This window comes from Amblyomma mixtum, chromosome 2 (assembly GCF_055824585.1).
Source record: "Amblyomma mixtum isolate Tamu chromosome 2, ASM5582458v1, whole genome shotgun sequence".
NCBI classification, from domain to species: domain Eukaryota; kingdom Metazoa; phylum Arthropoda; class Arachnida; order Ixodida; family Ixodidae; genus Amblyomma; species Amblyomma mixtum.
Window position 1 is genome coordinate 194,450,099 of NC_143013.1, and position 25,094 is coordinate 194,475,192.

The 25,094-nt window shown below is 48.0% G+C and overlaps 1 protein-coding gene across 3 annotated transcripts in view; it reads left to right on the forward strand.

Annotated features, from left to right (window-relative positions):
- The window catches only part of LOC149361989 (E3 ubiquitin-protein ligase MARCHF3-like), a 57,346-nt gene that overhangs the window by 26,265 nt on the left and 5,987 nt on the right, over positions 1 to 25,094 (forward strand). For 2 of the 3 annotated variants that reach the window (XM_089572897.1, XM_089572896.1), the window contains exon 5: positions 5,995 to 6,450. The exons of the other annotated variant lie outside the window; for it this stretch is intronic. In XM_089572897.1, the coding sequence (XP_089429023.1) occupies positions 5,995 to 6,148 (154 nt within the window). In that variant the 3' untranslated portion in view covers positions 6,149 to 6,450. Of the gene's footprint in view, positions 1 to 5,994; positions 6,451 to 25,094 lie in introns of those variants that run through there. 3 annotated transcript variants of the gene reach the window in all.

A 25,094-nucleotide genomic window follows, 5' to 3' on the forward strand; every position in this document is an offset into this window, starting at 1 on the left:
CAACAGTCACCGAAACCAAAGAGCATTGTGCATTAAAAAAAAACAATTGCTGGTGCTCATGAATGGGATCCCACGGGCGTCTATTACGTGGACATCACAGGGCCGTCGCCCGCGGGATTCTTCACGGCTGCCGTAGTCCACCGGGGAATGAATGTCGATGGGCTATCTTTTCGGGCCCCAAATTCAACACGAGCGGAGGAAGTCGCAATAGCTCTCGCTGCCGCCGATCCAAAATCGAAAACGGTTATCACAGACTCTCGCCGGGCCTGTGAACATTATCTTGCAGGCGAAATATCACCTCTGGCCTCGCAAATTCTAAGACGCGCTCTCGCCGATCCAACTCGCACAAAAGTGATCTGGGCTCCTGGCCACCAGGGTCTACGAGGCAATGAGGCCGCTGATGCGGCCGCCCGAGCGCTCACACACCGGGCTCCTCATCCTAGCTCTCGTGGCTCAGAAGCTCATAAACCGCTTCTGCGGTTCCGCGAAATCCTAATTTATTATTGCGACAGCCACGGTCTCTACCCGGCACCTGCCAAGGGGCTGAGTAAGGCGGAGGAGCGAACTCTGCGGCGCGTGCAGACAGGAACCCTTCTCTGTCCTGCAATAGCAAAACACTTCGATCCGAACACAGATGGGCGCTGCCCGCACTGTGGAGAGATCTGCGATATCTTTCACATGGTGTGGGCATGTACTCAGAATCCTCACCTTCCCCCCTCCCCCACCCCCACCCGAGAGGCATGGGAGACTGCCCTCCTCAACTGCTCCACACTGGAGTCCCAAAGGGCTCTGGTCAAGCGGGCGCGAGACGGGGCCTCGTCTTGCTGTGTCCCGGACTAAGGATACCGACGATGCAGCAGGGTTATTTTTATTTTTTTTTAACCCTCAAGCTCTCTTTGATTAAAGTTTTTCACCACCACCACCACCGACGGCATGTGGTTGTTTTTTCTTCTGCTTTTCTATTCAATTAGCATTAAGCGATAACATATTCAGTAATATTCTAAATTGATCAACACCACAAATTAAATAGATCAATTAAAAAAAAATCCCCTGTGCCCCTTGGTTTCTGTGGCTGTTGGCTTCTGTCATATTTATAACGAGCCCCTCATTCCCCTTCCCTTCTTTGCTTAATTGCTTAGCGAGGGTCTCGGTTCTGGCAGCCTTGACGCCATAGGAAGCATAAGAGGGTTCTCACGCAGCTTCCACCCTCTTCGTTCGATGACGTTCTACGTCACACCTGCGGGACCTCAGGACGTTCCACGTCCGCCGCTTATGAACGTGGGTGGCGCTGATGAACACTCTCAAGGTTAGGTTACTTGTAAACATAAATACCCCCGAAAGCAGAAGATTTGACAGCCGTCGCCGTAGCTCAGAGGTAGAGCACCGGACGCGTAATTCGGAGGTCGTGGGTTCGGATCCCACCGGCGGAATGTGGTTGTTTTTTCTTCTGCTTTTCTATTCAATTAGCATTAAGCGATAACATATTCAGTAATATTCTAAATTGATCAACACCAAAAATTAAATAGATCAATTAAAAAAAAATCCCCTGTGCCCCTTGGTTTCTGTGGCTGTTGGCTTCTGTCATATTTATAACGAGCCCCTCATTCCCCTTCCCTTCTTTGCTTAATATTAATAGAGTAGTTATTTCAAGGTAATTGATTAGAAAGCAATGGATATTTGCACGAAATTCGGAGGTCGTGGGTCAGGATCCCACCGGCGGCATGTTTTTTCTTTGCTTTGTAATAAATTATCTTTAAATAGTTACCCCATTAATTTTTCATTGATGAGCACCACAAATCAAGGAGAAAAAAGAATCATCCCCTGCGGTCCGTGGTTTCGGAGACTTTTGGCTTCCGTCACGCATGACCTTAAACATTGTTTTTCCTGACGCAGCTTAATTTCAGATTTAGTTAAAGTGTGTTTTAGAATAGAGAGGCCGAAACACCTTTGCCGACCGGACAATTGAATGCCATAGTTCTATCAACGTCCAGCTCCAAACCTTTGCGCGTTTAAAATGGTCGCTGTGGTGCTGAATGTTGATTTGCGCAGTTTACAGGGAAAACAAGTCTTGGACAGATGCGGAAGTGTTTGCTGCATAGGGGAGAAAGCTAAGCAATGGCAAATGTGCTAGCGCGCCAAGTCGCATTTAGATTAGCTAGGTAGATCCGGGGCAATTATTTTGTCTCCTTATATTTTTTTAACCTCACCTTACAGAAACAGCTGTAAAACCGACCACTCGTCTGCTTTCAATGAGTAATTGGTCCTTTTAACTACGTATTTTCCATCACGACGAACGGATGCGTTATGTGCCCGTTTACGCACCGCACCCTTTAGTGAATTCAACAAGCAGTGTTTCTCAACGATGGCTCTCTACACTATCGCACATTTTGAAGGCCTTCTAGACTTGTGGTTGCTCTGTGTACTCTTGCTCTCCAGGAAGAGACTTGTGGCCTTATTCTCACTGACATGTCTGAGGGCCTTTGAGTAGGTCAAACGGCATCCATGCCTTAGTATGTCGTCACAGAAAACTCCTGGCTCATTGGAATGCTGTCCACGCGGGCCACAAGAGGCGATTGAGAGAATACATCTTCCGCAGTCCCATGGTCCTTGCGCACAGGACTTATACGCGGCCTTTGCAGCGGGCGCTTCCGTGTTGGGCCGCATAGTTCACTAAACAGGGATTCTGATATATGAGCCGGATAATAGTGGTTGCCCTACAGAATGTGCCACGTGCGCTTGTGGGATAGAGATGCTCCTGCCTGATAGTGAGCGCTGTTGTGCGTGACAGTTGTCGCTATCGCTTCCTTGGCCCGCGGAACGGCGGAACTATACGACATGCACCGTACAACGGCATCAGGAGCCAGCGCTTGCTACGTTTTGCATAGACCATAGGTGCGTAGGCGTGCACAGGTCTCGCTGTAAGGGGTGGCTGGCGTTCATGGTAATGCCTCTTCAAGTCTTCTGGGAAACAGGGAACAGTAAGGGGCAAAATTTGCGCCCCCTTCTCTCGTGCTTGCGATTTAAGGGGCCTCTGGCGCCCCTGTGCACGCCTATGCCGCGCCGTTTTTATGTTGTCTCATCTTCACTGATGTTTTCGGCTTGAGTGACATGTTTGCTTTGGCTTGCATGAAATGATTTAAGGTTTGGTCGTGTGCTTCTGGAGCCGCGCAGTGCTTCGGAGCAGCCCGGCCATAATTTCCTTATCACTATCGCCACGTTGCCGACGATGCGGTGTGTGGCGAGCATCATGCTGAAAAGAAACGTTAAAACTTCTGTGTATATATTCCCCTAACGACTTAAAATGTATCTTTCCTGGTGCGAAATCTGCCGGGGAGATTCCATGTCTGGCTTCCCCGGAGGATGCTGTCGCCGGCAACGCCATTTGTCCTATTTTCTTAGTCCTGTATCTAATACTGCCGCAGAGTAGCGGTGCGGTTGACATATCGGCATCCCCGCGCTCTACGGGTTGGCTCGGGCCTTGATAAATTCGCACAAATGCCCGGAAACTTAACCCGAACGCGAAAGTCTGGCGTCAAGCGGCGCCATGCAGCAAGCGCGGGGGCGGAAATGTCAATGGTCTTCAGGAAGCGGAGTCTCTCATTGCCTGGGTTGCTTTGGGGCATTAAACCTCATAAACCAAGGATGCAGGGGAAGCGAGATAACGCATGCCATCACATCATCATCATCAGCCTTACTACTCCCACTGCTGGGCAATGGCCTCTACCGTGTCTCTCCACTTAACCCTGTCCTTTGCCAGCTGCATCCACCGTATCCCCGCAAGCTTCATAATCTCATCCACGCTCCTAATTTTCTGCCGCCCACTGCTACACTTGCCTCCTCTTGGAGGCCACTCCGTTAGGCTTAAGGACCTTTGGTTATCTTGTCTTCGCATTACATGACCTGCCCAAACCCATTTCTTCCCCTTGATTTCTACCAGGATGCCATTAACCTGCGTTTGTTCCCTCACCCACTCCGCCCACTTCCGGTCTCTTTAAAGTTACACCTATCGTGTTTCTTTCCATAGCTCGCTGCGTTGTACTTAACTAAACTGAACAGTTTTTATTAGCCTCCACGTTTATGCCCTAAAGGTGTTAGGTGATAAAAACAAAACTCCCCGTCTAGATGGAATTGCATAACCAGGCCTGTGATGCGGCCCGACCTCGGTGACCAGAACCCTCAACGCACTCCCTCACCAGAGCAGGATTTGTCCACCTTGATGTAGTACCTCGTCGGAACCTTCTATGAACAAACCAATTAAATAACGGATGTTTGAGCCTTTTACTGAAAAGCTCAGATATTAAGTGTGGCAAAAACCACAATAACGAATAAGATATTTTAAGGGCGTCCGTGCTGTGCGTGAACGAGGCTTCAAACCTTTTGCGAAAATTCCCGTAAAGTACGAACCTCAAAATCCGGCGCACTGAATGAGCTAGACTTATATTGGCATTCAGATGAACTGCCCCAAGGTGTTCGATGCAGAAGTTGCAGTGCGCCACCAAGCAGCTGGCGACTCAAACACAGCGTCAACATTTGCTATCCTCCAGAAACTGGCCACCGGTTCTGGATGAATTTTGATTCAGATTCGTAACTGGTAGGACTAAAAAATACACGGCTTGCTTGATGACGACATCGTTCGTTGCTTTCCGGGCCGTATGCGTAACAGCATTTTGTCTGTAGTGACTGCATCAGCCTGCTGCCATAGAGACAAGCTTAGTGGGGGGGGGGGGGGGTCTGCTGGCTGTTTAAAACTTTAATATAGGTATATTCTACGCTTTAGCGATCACTAATGCAAGGTGGACTTCGCATTACCAGAAACAGTACAACAGACTTCGCGCACACAATACTTCTTCAACACATGAACAACTTATTAACAGTGCGTTAGAAATCCATCGTTCCAAGAGCGGAGATTACCTCTTGGTGCTTCGTGTGTCCCTGGAACGCACTAAAGCAGGCAGCTGTTAAAAACTACTTTCGTGAAATGTACGGCAACGAGGGTACAGCACACCCAGCTTTCTCGTTGGGCAGTCATCCAATGTTCAGCTTTGGCCGCTTTGATACTTTTTATCTGAGACAGATTGTTATGCAGTGTTTATTATCACCGGTAATCACTTTTACATCAACGTATAATACGATCGTTATATCATTCTGGTCGTTAGAGTTACGGACATAACTCAGCCTGACATGGACCCAGAGCTTGACTCCCCATACGAACATAAGGGCCGCCCACAGCGGCTGGTGGGCAAGAGACGGAAAGAAACACTTAGTTAGCCTTAGTTCTCCCGAGTGTATATTTCACAGCAAGTCATGTTTAATTTTTGTTGTCTTTAGAGTTCTGTCCCTTTTTCTTGTTGCTCATACGTACTGCATACCTTTAAGAGCGTCACCTGCAATCGTTACCTCTCGAAGACGAAAATATTAGCCATGTAGTTCTTGGCATAACAAACCTTGCTCAATTAAATTTAGTCATTCTTAGTTACCTCTGCGTAGCGCACATTTAGGTGTCAACTACATAACACTGCGCAGCTAGTCCGAGCAGTGAATAGCTCACGATGAACTTCACACCGCAGTGTCCCCTGGATGCCACTGGCTGTGCGTATCATGACTGGCAGTGTGTGCGCGCCACTTTGGTCACAGGACGCACTCCCAACTGGCCGTTTCTCGGTTGCCAGCCCTTGTTATTCGCCGCCCAAGTGCAATTCAGGAGCAGCTAAGCAAAACGTGCAACGCCTGCGCTGGAGCGTCTGTTGCTTCCCAGTGTTTAAAGCAAGTACAGCTTACGTGACTGTCTGTAACGGTAGCTGCAGTATTCGTTAACTGTGGCACTCCAGCAGCAAATTAGTCTTGGCTACAGGATTATGAAGCAGCGCTAACCGGGCGGCACAAGAAACAGGGAAAATCCGCGTGCCCCGTGTTAGGGCTGTTTTGTTTGGCTGGGATTTTCGCAAAGAGGTTTCTAAGCTGCTCGCCTTCGGGCGTTTCTGCTTGTGTGTGCAGTAGCGTGGTGGTCGTTGAGGAGGCGGCCGAGGTGGAAGCCACCGAGGAGGTCCCTCCGGACAAGGAGGCCCCCGCCTCGCCCGGCACTCCGCCAAAAGAGTCGCCACCAAAGTCCACCAGCAGCACACTGATCATCTACTCCACCGCCGTGTGACGCGCCGCCACCGACCGCCGTCACGACGTGCACGCACCTACTGAGGGACAGTGTGGAGCGGTCTCGCCCTGCCGTACACAACACACACAGACATTACACCACCACACACGCGCGGCGACTCCGTTCGCTGTCCACCACAGCGGCCTTCGACACCGGGTCGAGAGGGAGGGGTCCACACAGGGGGTTAGGGAAGGAAAAATTGCCACCCGGGTGGCACTCCTCACGAAGGGTGCCTGTAGAGTGCGAGTGAGTAATAAAGCTGTCCATGTGTTCCATGTGCGCGCCCACAAGTGGCAAAACAAGCCGGTGTGCATTGTGTACCTTGCTCCCTCCATGGGTGTGTGCATGGCGGTGCTGTGCTGCGCGCATCTTCGTGATGTACCCGGCAATTAAGCATTGTCAAGCTACAGTGACGCCTTGCCGCGTAGAAACTTGCTTACATGCCGTTTTCACGTGACGTCACGGGTGCCAACTTTGGGTGTACGGGCTGTAGCCTGCACAGTCTGTGCGGTAGCCGGTTGGCAAGGAGGGTGAGAACATCAGGAGCGCAGCTCGCAGCCGGAGATACAGCTTCGGACATTCGGTTGGCCCGGAGGGGTCGCCGAAGCACGAAAGTGCCCGGAAATCTAAAGCGCCCCGATTCCTTTAACGCTATCGGGCCTTAAGCCCTGTTCACCAGAGAATCCGGTGCCGCCGTTGTGTGCGTCGCCGTTGTGTGCGAAAAAATCACGGTCATGGCTTTGGGAGGTGGTCCCCAGCGACGTGTTTCCGAACCGCTCTGATTGTTACTTTTTTTTCTTTTCAAATTTATCCCGCGCGAACCATTTGTCATTTTCCCATGAGCAATAGCCATTGGGCTACCGGTCTAGGCGGCCCACCCACATGTTCTAAGAATATTCAGCAAATGAAGATGTTTTCAATCAATCAATCCCATGGGAGTGTGTTACCTTTTAGGTCACGATGTGAGATGCTTGCGAAAGTCGCTTTTTTAAGCCACTCGATACAAACGAAGTTTACTCGTCTTTTTTTTTAATTTAGGAAGCAGTTAGCGCACTCCTAAAATTATTAATAAACTATTTGCCGTCGCGTTCTGTGCTTTACGCGTTTTAAAGCAGAGCTCTAATCTATTGCACCACAGAAGCAACTTTAATTTGCGGTGTTAAATGTGCACTTACCCGTTCTCAGAAATATTCTATATTCCGCGAGGTGGCGCAGCTGAGTTGGTGCGCTGTATCGTTGGCGGAATAGAAATACGCTCCTCAGAGCAACCTAGGAGGCAGGCGGGCCACTTGCCTGCCCACCGGACAGTGAGCACTGCCCACCGCGGTAGGTGGCACTTCAATTAATGGTTGGTCGCTCGGGGAGAGTAACCTATACTCCGTTTCATAACTGTCAACGCTGCCAAAGGTACGAAAGTAGTCCGCTGCAAAAAACAAGCAAAAATGTATCCGTCCGCCTCGCGTCGTGGCTGAGTGGTACGAAGCGCGCTCCTGTGTGTTCATTTTACAAGATGCCAAGGTTCGACTCCCGGCTTGGCTGTTTTTTTTTTCATTTCTTTTTTTTATTTTTATTAAAATAATCATTAGGTAGAAAGTCGAAACTGTCAAACTCTAATGCCTACCTTGAAAAACACAGCGCTCTTTACTTGCTTCGAAGGGAAAAAGCAGTGTAGTCTATTGGCGACGGACGTGATTGCGAAGTGCTTTTTTCGGGCAATGAGCGACTTTTTAGCATGCGGCACACAAGGTGATCTTATTCCACTAGAGAGACCTTCTTTCTTGAACCTCGCAACTGTCCGAGGGCTGACCCCGGTCATCTGGCTCACAGTTTCGAGAACTTCACGCGCAGTCTTCTCCGGGAAGCGCTTCCTTACGCTACAGTAAACGTTGACAATCACCTGCTTGCAGTCTTTCGAAATTTTCGGAGGCTTCAGCTTGGAGAATATGCGAGCAGGAGATGTTTTTAAAGCCGCAATGGGCGAAGAAAACAAGCGAGTAGGCGATAGCGGTGCCATTTTCGCATACTCGGAAACCGAAAGACGAAAGCAGACGACATCGCCGGCCGGCCTAGCTGCGAAAACCTGATACAGGAGGAGCCGAAAAAAACCCAGAAAACTAAGGCACTCTGTTTTGAAGAACATTAAAGAAAAAGCAATCTTTTTGTAAAATAAAACACCATTATCATTATACTGCAATATTAACCAACAATAACTTTAATTTTGAGTTCATTACTCCTTTCACTTTCGACGCACTACATTACGATGCGGACGACGAGCGCGAACAGGCGCCGTAGCCTTGGCTGCGTTGACAGCTATGTATGAAACGGAGTTTAGGCCGCATAAGGGCCACCATTGGGAGCACCTGCCATCACAGGGCACTGGCGCATGCTTAACCGCTGCACCACTGCGCTAGGAGGGGTACGAGGACTCCCAGGGATCTATGAATATGAAGTAGAGAATGACCTTCTGCATATATAGGAAATAACCTAATACGCTGTCGTGTCGTACCCCTAAGGCTGAGCTTAAGTCAAATTTTTTTGTCTATAGCTCCTTTACTCTTGTTAACTTATATACTTGTTTCTTTGTTTGGGAGCCGAAACTCCTAAAGCATTTCCAAAGCGCTTCTTACAATTGACGATACACACAACTATGTTTTACATGTGTCTACTATGCATACCAATGTTTGCATGTTTTATTTATTGTTAACCGTAATCACCTTCTCTTCCCCCCCCCCCCCCCTTTATGTGATGGCTCATCAAGGGCGCGTAAGGGCAAATAAATTATGATGATGGTGATGTTCGACTATAGGAAGGCGGTATGGGAAAAGTGCAGCAGTTTTTTTTTGTTCCCGTGACATTACTTGCAATAAGGCTGTGGCACCTCTGTGGGGCCTCGGGCTCTTCTATCTGGCCAGGTGTTTCTCGCAGACTGTGCACATTTGTCCCGCCTTTTTCGCAGCTCCGAGACGCCTCGCGGAAACTGCGTTTATAGTGACTGAGAAAATTCTCCAACTGCTGAGGTTTTGTCTGCACGAAATAATACTGCACTTGTCCTCCAGGAACGAAGGTTCCTTTAAGCCGATAGCTTTTATGGTCGATGAAACTGCGGTAATTTTCTCATTCTAGGCGGACACCTCAACCGCTTCGCAATAATAAAAAAAAATAAGCAAAGAAAATGGCTGGTGGTTTAGCGATGCTAAGCACGATATATTGTGCGAAAGCATTGCTAGTTCCATTGCAAGAAAAGCCGGCGGCGTGTGTGTGTCTACTAGCAGATAGTACAGAAAATCCCAGCGATGACGAGAAAAATCGGATGACGTCGAATGACGCACATAAGATAAGTTTATTTGGACTCACGATCAAAAGGGGACATCCGTCCCTCTACAAAGACAAAGATACATTGCGGCAACTGATGTCGCCCTATGCACACACACTCACAGGGAACGGAAGTGTCTAAAAACAAAAAGTGTCCAAGAAAGTTCTAGTAGGTCCATACGCGGGGGAAGCACGCCGGGTTGAAAACCGCGCACAAAAACCCGCGCACAAAAACCCGCGCACGAACAGCGCGCACCACACACGCGCGACGCACAATGCCGCGCACCGCCACTTCAGGCAATATTATTCATGTCGTTCGTCTGTATTTACTCGCCACTGGCCGTCCTCCATCTGGCGCTAGTTTTCTCGGAATTCGTATTAATACTGTGAAGCAAACCGTTTGTGTAAAGCTTTACAGGAAGTGTCATGCGATTTCCTGTTGCATATAGCTTATATGTGGTAGTCAAGGTAGAGGCTAGCTTACGACAGGGATTCGAACAGACGACTTATGCACCTTGAATTGTATGCCTTCCCAGACTTTGGTATCAAAATTGTGATGCAACCGTTCGTCGTACAGCGTTCAGGGTGGTGTCATATCGCGCGTATGTGTGTGCATGGGTGAGTGTCAGTGCACCCTGGGGTAGTAATGTTTTCGCATTCTCGCCCGTGAGCAGCCTTAAGTGTCTCTGCCAAATTTTTTCATTCACTCTATTCCATTCTGATTACATTATCTTCCACTCGCGAATCTATTGCAATTCTGATTCTATGCCAGTTTTGATTCTTTTCTTATTCTACTTCTCTTCATAATCGCTTCTTTTATTCATTTATTTCCTTGTTTTATTCAGATGAAGAAGGGATTACCCTCTCTCCGACTGCCTCTCGACAACCGTGGCAGGTGACGATAGGGAAATCCCGCTAAATACGGCCTACACATGCCACCTGCCATGGTTGCCAGGTTGAGACCACACAAACGCCGCCGCCGCTGCCGACACCAGACACGTTTCGTCTTTATGGCCTTCCTAACAATATCGCAAAACAAAAGAATGGCCGTGCGTAGTGCGATATGAGAACTCGTTGAAAATCCCCAGGTGGTAGAATTTTATGTCTTCTCTCAATGACCACGTGTATGTTCGGGACGTCATACGGCACAAAGCGCATACTTACCACAGCCGTCAAAGCCCTTCCCTTCCCTGCTTGCGTAGTCTGACCAAACTTTCGTGGCTTACTCAGTTGGCGCGATGCTTTTCGTGGCCACTGGGAACAAACATTAAAGCACCGGCAGGCACGGAGTATCATATAGGACTGTTGTCATTTGGACAGGAGCAGATAGACAGCCATGATTTAATTTGCGCTGTCAGCTAACGTTCAGAAGAGCGCAATCAATCTCCAGCAGACAAAAAGGCACCTGTCAGCTCGTACGTGAATTTTGTATTTAGAGTGCTATGCGGTACAGTGCAGTTACATGCGAGTGCAGAGATCATAAAATGGAACAAACGAGCATGTGCCGCTCGCTGCCGGCGACGTGCCTGCGGAAGCTGTTCTTAGAAATGGTGGCGCCCCCGTCGGAATTGTGGGACGCCTGCCTTGGAAATCAAGAAGGCGGTACGCATCGAAGTGCCCGTTTGCGCAGTTCCTGCTTCTGAAACAGGAGGTGCCCGTCGTAGTTCCCGCTCCGGGGCGGGATGCCAATTACGAACAGCGGCAGGCACGGGGCTGCCAGGAAGGGATATCTGTACCAGTGTGTTTCGTTTTAGATTGTTTTCACCTGTACGTACTCCGAAAAACCAGATCCCCTGCGCAACCCCCACCGGCCATCGAACTCACTATTCGCGGAGCCCCCATTCCTCGAGTACCATAAATTGAAATCTTGGGCCTAATGCTGCAAGAACACAGCTTCAATGCTGACGCAATCAAAAAGCTTCAAGGAACCTCTCAACAAATTTTGTGACTAATTCACCGCATTAGTAACCGCCACTCGAGCCTGAGGGAAAGCAATACTCTCTGTTTAGTACAAGCCTTTAAGACCAGCGGCCTAGATTACATACGCCCTTACCTACATCTCAAATCAGTTAAAAAAAGAGAAAGTGGAGGCCATGATGAGAATATGCGTCAAACAAGTAGTTGGGCTACCCATGCACACAGCGACTGAGAAAGTGTTTGGCCTCGGTCTTCATAACACCCTAAGTGAGATTATTGAAGCGGTCGCTGTCTCGCAGTAGGAACGGCTATCGGCGACACCAACTGGCAGACACATTCTGTCCAGACTAGTTATAACATACGAACGACAAGGCGGACCGACAGCTGACCTCCCCAAACATATCCGACAGCTTCTGGTCATCTCACCGAGACCTCGGAACATGCACCCAGATTTCCACGCTGAGCGTCATGCAGAGAGAGGCAAATCGTTGGCCAAACTTTTTCTTGATGATACCTCTGTAGTATATGTAGATGCAGCAGATTCTTCGGCTGAGAAGATGGTAGCTGTGGTCACCACGGAATATGGTACACTCATAACTGGGGGCACCATACACACTCAGCACACATATGTTGGGGAAGAAACAGCCATTGCTCTAGCCATTGCGGGATCTTTGGCAGAAGCCTGGGTCAGCGACTCAAAATTGGCGATGCGTAACTACACCTTGGGAAGAATCTGCCCACAAGCAGCACGGATTCTGCAAAAATTCTCAGCCCACGCGGCGCATTCGCCTAATCTGGGCGTTTGCTCATGCCTCCCTTGCTGGTAATGAGGCGGCTCATAACCTAGCTCGAGAACTGTCCCGCCGAGCTGGGTCGTGCAGCCCACCCGCCCTATACTTCGGCTTGTTGCTTTCTTACAGAAGACTGAGTCCCCTCAGCAGATAAAACGCTCTCCAAACAACAGGCCAAATTCTGGCGTAAACTTCAAACTAACACCTATCCCAATCCCCAATTGTGTAGCTTCTATTCGGAAGGACTCTGCTCACACAAATGCAAAAATTGTGACAGCAAAGCCGATCTAAATCATATGACCTGGAACTGCCCGCAGACCCTAACCGAGCGTCACTTCATTAACGACTGTGATCACTGGAAGACTCTAATACTCAGCTTCGACCCGGGGACACAAATCAATCTCCGCCAGCTGGCTGAAGACGCCGCCGCTGCCCAATGGATAGCGGCCGTCGTTTAAGCCGGGGGAGGGAAGGCGACTTCGGGTCGCTCCTCTGTATCCGCTGATATTAGTTTCACCACTATCACACACACACACACACACACACACACACACACACACACACACACACACACACACACACACACACACACACACACACACACACACACACACACACACACACACGCACACGCACACGCACACGCACACGCACACGCACACACGCACGCACGCACACACACACGGTCAACATTCCCAATGCCCTGTGTATTAGGAAGGCCACCCTCGAAGGCAAAGTCCTTTATAATAACGCTTCACCGGGATTTGTCACAACTGGGCATTCTAAGATACATGGCAGCGGGATTTCTGAGAGAAATACGCTGCGGTGCATGTTTTATAGGCTGATTACAAGCGGAATAAATTTCCGTGCTATGCCTACGCTCGCACGCTTATATAACCGTCTCAAAATGCCGATATGAGGGAAGGTTGCACACAGTGCTGACTCCTATTTTCGAACCGAGCTTGCGAACTGCGACCGAAAAACTCGGCGTTTATTTACGATGTTTAGCAAACTAGGATTGCTTTCACACTTTACATCGTTTTGTATACTTCACGCATCGCGTTACGCAGTCTCGTTATGCAACGGAAGACAAGCGTTTTGAAGAAGTTTTGTAGGAATGAAACGGCAGAAACATTGATGACGACTGCCCTGGGTATTCAAGAGGGCTCTTCTTTCGAGACGGATGTTATACTTAGAGCGGGGACATGCGAAAAAATGTCAGGTCCATTGCCCTTTGCTTGGACACTATTGTCACGAAAGTGAATATCTCTGCTATGTACTGCGTACACAAAAATATAAAGACGAGGGCTACTTTGTAGAACAGCTTGAAAGAAGTTGAATGAAGCTGTTGACGGGACAAAATTGGAAGCAACATTTAATTAGCAAGCAGGACAAGACGTTACTACAAGTGAAAGCACCTTTGTGCGGAGACGAAGATCGTTTTGCGGAAAGCTCTTGGACAAAAACATAAAACAAACCCCGAAAAGTGCTAGCTCGCCAGCCCCGTGAAGCTGCTCCAAAGACTATTGCCTCAGTGTTCTGAGTCAGCTGTGACACAACCCATTCTTTCCTTTTTTACTTTGCTCTTCGCAGAGCAACACAAGGAACAGAAGGTCCCGGCATGGAGTTCACGCATTTTGAGGAAAGCAAAATGCAAAAAGAAAAGCAGCAGCAGCCTTCTGCTGCGTTATGTAAATGATTTATCGTTAAAGAAACCCAGATGGTTGAAATAATCGAAAGTTGCCTCTATGGCGGCTATTTTTCTTTCACCTTTCTTAACTCATTAACGTCCCGTCATACGCGGTTGATGTGTCCATCGCCTTTCTATTTTCACTCACACTCGACCCTCCATTCCTTGTCAGGCCACTATATTAGGCTGTAGTATATTACAGTGTTAGGCCATAATACTAGACATCGCAGCTAGTGCAGACCGCCTACTTTCGACTTGAATGCACTCGCCGAAGTGCAACCGGCAAGCGGCAGATTTAATGAAATTCCCAGCGAATGACATCTCATGCTAATGAGTTTCGTTGGCTGTGAGGCAGTAAAATATGATGACATAAGCCGAAAATAGCATTCGTATTCCAGTCGTTCTGTGTTCTGCTTCTTCTGTCTGTTGCTGCCTTATATAAGTATAATCTCACAGTGGTGACCTTTTATAGAAGCTATAAGTTGTATGCACAATGCAGTACCGTCTGCTAATGATAAGTTGCCTCTGTACGCAGAGATATCCGGTGGCGTTATTTCCGTTATCACTATCCTCACTCACATGAAATAATTTGTTTATTAAAGTAACGAGGAGCCAAAAAATGACGCTAAGTTGAACGAATACCGTTTTATAGAAACAGCAGAGTTGCCCACTTTACGTTTGTTATTCCTAAGTAAAGATTTTTCAACTTGACGAGATACACGCACCAGCCCCGCTTTGCTCACGTTACGCTTTGCTCAATTCGTCTGTGTGACTTTGCTTGTGTAATTTGAAGCTTTCACTTTTGTAAATCTTGTAGCTATACCTCTTCGTTATCTCTCATCGGCATTCGTGGATTGTCTGCTCCATCATCACTGCCGAATAACCACTTATGGAGAGGCCTGAGCCCCTTCGAAGTACCGAACGAACCCATCTTAGAAATTACTGGCGCTGTGGACAATGTCTAAATGCGCATCTTTCTCGCAACGTTCCTGTTCGGCTTGTTGTTATCGCTGAGAAGGTTGCTCTTTTGGAAGGTGCTGGGATTTAACAGATGTGTCTTTTCTCGTCACTGCACATCGAAATTGAAGAAACTTCTGTCGTGGATCAAGAAATTAAAACAAAAGTGGTAGGGTTTTAACGTAGTTAAGCTGAGTAAACGTGCGAAAGCTTTGTTTAGCCTTGCTGGCTCATGGTTTCGCTTTCCTTGGTCGCTGTCACGTCTGGCGACGATATTTGACTCAGGGTAAGCTCTGATTGCGGGTAAGCTGATCTGGTCTGTTCGCACCGCAGATGGAGTTGATGAAGATGACGATGTGGAATGCATAGCTAGAGAGTGTTGCATTATAACACGAGGCGTGATATTCTACGACGATAGCCTAGCGCTCTCGTGCAGTGGCCAGCAAAGCTCGCGGTGCCTCTTGCTGAGAACCGAGTCGCGGCAGTATTTATTTTATTTCTGCAGCTTATAGTGTGTTCTTGGTTGGGTTTGAAAGCGTGGAGTAGTGCTTTCGCACCGAAACGGGTTTACGGGGATGCTCAGTGATGTGCATAATTTAATTCTGAGATATATGCTAGTCGTTTGGCGCAATCTAAGGATGTTGTGATTGCATCGACCGGGCAGAACTGACTGCTCGAAAACCGTGCGATAACCTTAGCTTCATTATTTGAAAAGCTGCAGCTCGTTTTAAATGAGTAATAAAAAAGTATAACAGGTGCACAAGTCTTAAAGTTCACTGCCTTCCTGCTAAGGCAAATGGAAATGTAGCGTTTGAAAATGCAGACGTGGTAAACAAGCTTCAAACGCATTCCTGCTTTTGCGGTATGGGCTATGGATGGAGAGACTGGCAATAAATTTCAGTGAAGAATGGAAGGACACTGATCCCAAAGAAGGAATGTGACCCTTTGCTCCGCGTAATGAGCGTTTGTTACTCGGACCAGCTGAACTATTGTTTTATTTTGTGGGAACACAAAGTGCATGAACATGAATCTTACTTTAGGCGTTTCATGCGTTTTCGCCATGCGTTAAAGTTCTGACAATGGCCTTACTGTTCTACAGGTCAACATTAGAAGCCTGCGCAAACAGTTTGATGAGTTCTGTCTTTCTGGCTGAATGACGACGCGCGTGTTTTCAGAGCGACTGACACAAACATATCTTGTGCTCTTGTCATCACTGGATGGGCAAAATAATTACCTTTTTGCTCTTGAGAATAGCCAAGGTGGCGGTATCGCAGCAATTGGAAATGATGGGTGAGTTTCTTCGCTTAATTATCTTGAATTTTCTGTTCAATGAAGGTTCGGCCATTGCCGAATCTTGTTCCAAATCTCTTGCTATCTGTCTGACTGTCTAGAGCCTTTCTTCAGCTTATATTTGTCATCTCTTGCGATCTACCGATCAGACCGGGCTAGGGAAGAGTAAAGGGAACGTGGGAATCTCGCTAGGAGTCTTCGCAGATAATAGTTCCACATTCCTCTTCTTGCTGCAATAATCGAGACTTTTGTCCTTTTCAGTCGGTTTCGTCTTCTCCTTCAAGAAAAAAGAAATGACCACGCAGCACTGTTCCATGGTGACAGAATCACTTTGGGTCACGTTTGTTTACTCTGCGGCGCATGCGCAATTGGTGCCGTTGGCTGACGCACGACTCTGACGGTGGGTCAAGGTACATTCTCAGAAGTTTAATGTTTCACAAACTCTACACAGACTGACTTATTATACATTTTCTATAACAGTCAAAAGTCAGAATAGACTGTGCAATTTCGAACTGGGCCGCCGCGGTGGCTGAGTGGTTATGGTGCTCGGCTGCTGACCCAAAAGACGTGGGTTCGATCCCGGCCGCGGCGGCTAGAATTTCTTTGGAGGAGAAATTCTAGAGGCCCGTTTACTGTGCGATGTCAGTGCACGTTAAAGAACCCCAGGTGGTGGAAATTTCCGGAGCCCTTCACTACGGCGTCTCTCATAGCCTGAGTCGCTTTGGGACGTTAAACCCCATAAACTAAACCAAACCCATTTCGAACTGAGCCCTCAGGTTGTGGGCAGTATGATCTTGTGGCTCTGTAAACAAGGCTCTTAATTCCTTTTATGGGTTTCGGGTTCATGAGTATAGATTAGTCTATATACTTTTTTGTGAATGCACGATGAGTTTTACTACATTTTAATTATCGAATACTTCTTAATCGCTGGGCACAGATATCGAAAAAGCCCGTTTGTGGCTTGTGCAGACACGTTAAGCTACGGTGGCCTCGTGTATGTAAAATGAATTTTTGTTACTGATATTAAAAGCAATGTACCTAAGACCTTCAATGTCTCGAATCGTCCACTGAGAAACTTTTCATGATATATTGTTGCATGACACTTTAACCAATTTTCCGTGAGGAAGCTGGACCATAGCTGGAGGTTCCAAAAGTTAAAAAACTTTTCAGGATTGCTGAGAGCATGGCTCTTACAAGTGTAAACTCAAACAATTAATGAACAGGTGAACACAATGACTTGTTCAGTCACCCAATGATGCAACCCAGAATGTCTGACTGATGTCTGTTCTTTTAACGCGTTGTATAATTTTCTCGTTTTGCTTAGAATAAATTTCATGAAGAGCTGTTTTTGATTTACATGTGTACTTTTTTGTATCTGAAATTATTTCTGAAATGAATGCCATTTCAGGCCTAGTACGACTATAGCCACGCTGACGTTTACGGGCCCACCAACAGTGATGTTATGTGCGAATGCGAATTAAAAACTGCCTTTGTTGCTCTTGATAATATTGCAAACGTTTATGTTCTGGTCAAACTGGTCAATTAGCTGGAGCCGGGCTAGCCAGGCCTGACACGTAGGAGAGTAACATGGAAAATATCGAGACCGAACAACAATGCGTCTCCACATCGGGAGGTGAGCAGGCGGGAACCAAAGTCGCAGGAAAAGATCAAGGCTGTGAAGGACCGTGCTTCTCGGAGCTTTCCGTCAAGCCATTATCGTGCAGTGGTCAAAAACATAGAGGAGGCTCCCTTTATGCCACTAGCTACACAGAGTAGTATAATGTGCATACATATTTTGTTCTTCCATGGCTCGGCTGAGCACCTGTGCAGCGAAGTCATTGTCGGCTCTTCCGCTGTCACCTGGCAGTCACTGGAATGTGATGTCACAGCCTTTTTGTAAATAGCCAGTGATGATTGTCTGCTATTTCTTTTACGTCAGCTCGATGATGTTGTTCGTAGACACAGTAATGCAGCCCATTTTAGAAGTTATTAACACGATAGCGTGATAGAGGTCGTGTCGCATATGATTCGTGCGTCGCCATCCGCATTGTTGGCCAGGTGCGAAAAATCCGCGAAAAATCCCCAGACAGCAACCTAGGAGGCAGATGGGCCACCTATGTCACGTGACCTTGTGGCGTCATCACAACCTGCCCACCGGATTGGGAGCAAAATGCGCACATTGGCAGGTGGCAGTTAAATGAACGACTGGTCGATAGAGGTCGCTCCGCAAGATCAACCTGGGTCGCGCACAAGTCCCACCGTTGGCAGCGCCTGCCATCGCAGGGCAGTGACGCATCGCTTAAACGCTGCCCCACTGCGCCAGAAGTGGTATGAGGACACCAAGGTACCTATGAATTTTAAGTATAGAATAGCCAGTTCTTCATATATGATCTTGCGTCATAACCTTAAGGCGGAGCTTAATTAAGTGGCCCCTGAAATTTTTACTGACGTATTGACAGCAGCCCGAAATGTGACATGTTCACACCTACTGCTAGTGGTCGTGTGTTAAACTTGTTACTTAATCGTGACCAGTCTTGTCTGGATGACCTCGGCGCCTGTCGAATCGGTGGACGAGGCTAAAGCACCTTTGTATAAGTGAATACGACCGACGTGAGCTGGACGTACATGTATGCGTAACAGGAGTTGGAATCAGCGATGATCTATCGATGACCAAAGATTACGAGGCGGGCTTTTGACAGAAGGTCAAATGCCCACCTACGCACACAACTAACTGCATCCATTTGCGTGATGTGGTCTAGCGGCGGCAGGCGCGCCGGTTTCGCGGGGTAAGAGATGCTCTTGGCGATGGACAGCACATGAACTATCTTCTTGCTGACGCTGCACTGCACGCAGGAGCAGCACACGAGGTCTTCGACGACTTCGACGACTCCTCTTAAAGGCCCGTATTCTGGACCTGTTCACTAAGTCAACCCTTCTTAAACTGGCCTTTTATACGGCGGCTTCGATGATTTAGTGTTTTTGTACTCTCATAAGTTTAACGCGTTTCAGAGACAGCAATCACTGTTCTCATAAAATTTAATCACTTTTGAAACTGTCCACTATAAGGATTTGCCACCTTTGGATATAAAATATCGTCATTGATCGACCAATGAGACTCTTAATCTAAGTAGGATTATATGAATAATGACGAACACTAAAGTTATAGACGTGAATTTGAAGTTCCGTATTTGTAATTAGCATTTAGCGCTTTTATTCGTTTTCCGGCTATGGCCAAGTGCGCAGCATCGGACGGTGAAATTGCAGGGGCTACAGAAAAGTGCAAAACTATGACGGGGGAGGGCGTCTTATAGGCTAAAGATCCCCGGAGGGTCTTAATTAAATCGGGTCCCTCCACCGCAGAGTGTCTGATAGCCCATATGTCGCTTCGGGGCGTTAAAGCCCATTGCCACGAGAAAGGTATAAAAGGGACGACAGCCACTATAGAGCGTGAAGTGAAACCACATCCTCTGGGTGCCCGCCATGGCGTTTCGCTTCGTCTCAGCGTTGATTGTCGCTTTCGTCGTCTCGACAGCTTTGGGCGATGAGATATCGGTCAGTATAGAAAGTTCAAGTGGAGCTGCAAGTCTGTGCACTAAAAATTCCAACACTTGCTGAACACTTTAAGAAGCTCCTGGACAGTCTGATGCTTGCCTTCTGATTAGTGTTGCATGCTAGTCATTCTTTACCATGGCATGAACAGGATCGTGTTTGTCTGCCAGTTCGGTAAATGTTGCGCTTTAAAAGGCGATCACAAACGGAACAAGAGAAAGAAGAGAGGTAATTTTCGTTGCCGCTTACCATGAGTGGCAACTATGCGTCGTTGTCTTTCTGCTTTCAGGCGTATCGAAACATTTCGCATTTAATTAGCGCCATCACTCCGAGATTGGGTCTAAATAAGTCACTTACCGGCGCGGACAGTTAGGCCTCAACCGGACACAGTTAAGCGTTGAAAGGTCAGAGAATACTAACCATTGAAGATGCGGTTTAGGGCACTGACTCGAGCTTTCCGCGAATGCCCAGAGCTGCGCCGCAAGCAAATCTGTTCGAGTGTTGAGACAATGCGGTACCAACAGCGCTGAGCATGAGAGCTGATTTCAGGTGGAGCTGACACGCAGCACAGATTTCGTTTCATCTTCATCATTATCACCATTGCTTGGGCGGACGCGGTTACTTCGACGGCAACAACTTAATATAATATTCGTTTGCGCGTGCAAAGCACAGAACACCGGCAGACAAGGTAAAATGAATGGCATTTTCTATCTACCGCAGTGCTCAAACTATGCATTTAAAGACAAGTTAAAACTGTTTAGGTCCCCTTTAGATTTCATGCTCGTGGAGTGGAAATGAAGTTAATTAAAATTTTGGTGTGACGAAGTCGGTTTCTGATGGCGAAAATTAAGAAAAATACAAACGAAAACACTATAGCCGGATACAACTCAAGACCGAAGTGGCAGATGGCCCTCAAGGGAGAGCCCCCCCCCCCCCCCCACCAGCCAATGGCGGCGAACGACCAAATCTCCCCATTGACCGATTCTCCCCCGTGACCGATCCCCTTGAACCTGCCTGCGTGAAATCGCAGGGGGTGGTTGATGAATAGCGAATAACCACGGCTTAATCGGATTAACCATGGGTCCCGAAAATCGGCAGACGCCATTGGTTGATTGGAGGGCCTCATTTAAGGGGCATCTGCCGCTTAGTTCTTTAGTTGTATCCGACTTTTATGTTTCATAGCGCTGTAGCTCTCCTTTTATTTCCGTGTTTCTTCATAGTCCTCGTTTTTTTTTCCAGCTGCTTAACTTTTACAGCTAAATCAAGGTTCGCACTGAAAATGCCAACGACCAAGAAAATTCCACTTTTCAGTGCGCATTTCTGCCCCAATGAATGCTTCTAGAGCACCAGTGTTGAGCAAAGATCTTGACTGACGTAAATTGTGCACCACCCTTGAGGGAAACATTTTTCAGGAGCGGTCACTTGACTGTACTGGTACTTAGCAAGAAACTCGAAACACCTGTTCCCTGCACGATTAAATGTATGGAATGCTTGCAAAATTCGAAGTGTGCAGTGAACTTCACTGAGACGAGGCGATACATCAGCGCCTAGTAGCATTAGTAGCACCGGAGGAAAGGTACTACGGTTTGCTTTAAGGCCGCAGCTACCTCGCTTGTCAAGCGATCGCTGCTGCAAAAATTTTCCGCCAGTTCGCGATTTGAGTCAGTAAGCGCTGCCTACCCGCATTAATCCAAAATAAGTCAGCGGGGATGAAATCCGCAGTGCAGATCGTCATTTCTACTTTTTATCTTTGCTTTGTTTTGTCGCGTAGACCACAATGCTTTGTTTTGCTTGTCTAGGAAGCCAGATGCGACGGTATATTTGTTGAAGTCAGGTGGAAAACGAGGCCGATGGCTGCGAACTCGTCGTGTACACCCGACCAAATCTTTAACTGGCTCGGGTGTTGCATCGCTAAATGCCCCTTCTAAAAAGGTTCTTTTCGGCTACACCGCTGGCATTTTCATGCTGTAATTTGACGCATGAGATGGCATTTTGTGGTTCCTTTTTGTTCATATAATGTTTGAGTGGAGTACTTGCGTGTTCAGAACAAAGTTATCAGAAATATTCATCGTCTGCCACTACGAAGAGCCGAAACAAGCGGCATACGCAGCAATGGTTTTGGTGGCGCTTTTGCGCTTACTGTGGGTAAAAGAGTTGTTAGCCATGAAAGTAGTGGTAGTTTACCCAGAGGAGAAGGCCATATGGACCAGAACCATTGCTGCGTATGCCGCTTGTTTTGGCTGTTCATAGATGTGGACGATTCGGATTTCTAATAATTTTATCCAAGCAGGCAAGTACTCCACTCTAATATCACGTGAAAAAACAAACCTCCATATTCCACCTCACGCGTCAAATTACAGCATGAATACGCTAGCGGTTTAGCCAAAAGCAATATTTTACAAGGTGCGTTTATCAATGCCACCCCGTAGGCAGTTAAAAATATGGCCGGGTGTACGTTCATGCGTCTGTGTGCACTGCGGTTTCTTGAAAGGCTAGTGAGCGAGTACTATGAATCGGGTAAGAGTCGCAAACTTTCTAAGTATCCATGTTTGGTCCCCGCGCACGTGTCGAGCGTTTGCCTGCCGTCGTTATTTCACGGCGAAGTTACAGCAGTCGCGGTACGTGTCGCGCCTGCCGCGCCACGCCGACAGCAACCAAATGTTTTGATACACTAGATCAGCCACTCCTCAGTCGTGGTTTCTATCGCACCTGCCGTCCCTGCCTGAACTGAGAGCTTCTTCGCATAAGGCAGCACACTCGATCGAACGTCTGAGTGCAGCTTTACGCAGCGCCGTAGAAAGACAGTGCGGGCAGCGCTATTGGTGTTAGAAAAAATGCGCATGTGCACTCGGGCTTCGGGACGGGTCAACGAAGTTCTTCCGTACAATTTTTGCCGCGAGGAACTTCGTGGCAACCGTAAGGAATCCTCTCCACGTTTAGGTATAATCAGAATTAAGGATGCAGCATATGCACCCTTCGCTTCTTCACGGCGAGGCTCTCCGAATTTGTCAGCTCACGGCAAAGAGCTGCTGCACATTGCTGCTCGACTTCCGACCTTTGTTATCTCTCCCGTTTTCTTATTCCAGCGCCATCACACAAAACACAGAACAAACAGAAATTTGTGAAGATTTTTGCAGCTACACTGTGAATTGCTTCACAGGGACTCTTCAAGGCCGGCAGGTTTCTACACTTGTTTTATTGGACGAAAACGACACAGTTCATTGTCAGTTCATTTGCTGACATGCCTGTCCGAACTGACGTCGCCGCCGTTTTCCGGGACCATGTATTCTAGCTCTACTGCCACGTTACATATGGTTGGCGTAAGTTGATTGCGGCAGCACATTCGAAAGCGTGCGCGGCCTCGAGCCTGCCCTCGTTCACGGCTCTAGCCCTCCTTACCTGGCGGCCTTGGAAGCGCGGCGAGCGCCGGCAGAAGGTTCGATCACAACCTACAAGACCCGAGGAGAGAGCTACGCCCGGGCTGCGATGGCTGCTCTCTCTCAGCGCCACCATTCGCCTCTATAATGATCGCCCGAAATCTTTGCAACATTGGCTCACTGCTCGCTCGCCCTGGACTTGCGACGCGGCGGAGTGGGAGGTCGCCAAAGAGGGGGCTGGTGTTCGTGCGCGAGCGGCGAACATACGCTCATGTCTGTACAGTAGAACTGTGAGAGGAGATGGGGTTCTCATCGCCTTTTCTTTTTTCTTGGCGTGTCTTTTTCTTGGCGGAACGCCAACGTAGTTACAAATGATGCTGACAACGCGTGTACGGGCTTCGTCTCCACGCGACTGGTCGACCTGGTTGAGAAAAAGAAGCTATTACATCTCTTCGCACTAATTCAGATGTTATACTCACAGCCGACAAGGGTAATGCCACCGTCCTTTCAGGTAAGTGCGACTACAAAAAGCAGATGTCGGCCCTCTCGGAAGACGGTCACACCTAAACTCGATTCGCTCGAGATCCGACGGCAAAGGTAGCAGAGGGAACTGCTATAACTTATGACTGACGTGTTTCGCAAGGTTCCCCCAAAGCACAAGTTGCTCTATTATTACCTGCTATGCCACAGTGGTTCAGCCCCTGCGATCTACGGACTACCGAATATGCATAAGCTTCATTGATGTCCCATTGCACCCTATAGTGGATTTTACGCATTTGCCACTACAAAATTTATTAATATTTCTACACCAAGCAATTACTCCAGTCGACAGTAGGTACCCTACACTCATACAAAACAACCACGACTTCATCGAATAAGTTTGGCACCTGCAAATCGACGCCGGAGAAGTCATTATTTCATTCGACGTAAAATCCCTGTTCCCTATAGACCTTGCCATAGAAGTCTGTGCCGAGGCCCTTGAGGCTGACCCGACACTGACAGAGACAACTCCGACCGATGTGGACGACCTGACCCGTCTTCTGTGCTTCTGTCCACGGAACATGTATTTCATTTTCGAGGATGTCCCATACAAGCAGATTCACGGGATAGCTATGGGTGCACCTATTTCCGTAGCGCTCGCTAAATTAACAACGGAAGAAATCGAAGACCGCGCACTTGCATCATTCACGCCTGACCCTAAAGTTTTCCTGAGATACGTGGACTACTGCTTTTGTATATTGAAAGAAGAAGGATTTCAGGATTTTACTGTCCACCTGAACAACTTGGGACCTGTCGTACAGTTCACCGTTGAAGAGGAAATCGATGGCTGCCCCTTTTTGGACGTGCTCCTCTGACGACAGTCCTTACGTCTTAATTTAAACATTTACCGAAAGCCCACACAGACCAGCCGTTGCCTTCATTTCAAGTCTGTACGCCTTGATTCCCCCCCCCCAAAAAAAAAAAAAAAAAAAACGTTGTGTTGTTCCTCCACTATCTCCGTTGAAAAAACGTGTGTTCCAGACGGGAAGACCAGGTCGCTCAAAACGGAGCATGTACGCCGTGATTTTTCCTCTTGTGGCTATCCTGTACATATCATGGACTCTGTACAACGCCATCTTGAATACCTGGTGCTGTGGCCAATCCAATGTACTCAGAAGCGAGCTGCAATTGCATATGTTCCAGGCATCAGTGAAACGCTGGCGGGTATCTTACGTTCTTATGACGTACACACCGCACATGTGCCAGCTAAAAAAACTGAAGAGTCAGCTGGTGCAAGTGAATGGTAAACTAAAGAAAAAAAAATCCTGGCGTGGTGTACGCAGTTGAATGTGCCGACTGCCCGTCTGTGTATATCGGCGAGTCAGGTGACTATGAACGAAGAATGCGTCATCACCACAGTGACGTAAGGAACCGGGGTGGAGATCAAGATGCATTTGCCGAGCACTCGATATCTGCCCCACGCAACATAAACTGGGCAGAGGCACGTGTGATCGCAAAAGAAAGGGGCAAGAAGTCGCGGCTGTATCTTGAACCATTGACCACTCAGACGACAGCACATACGC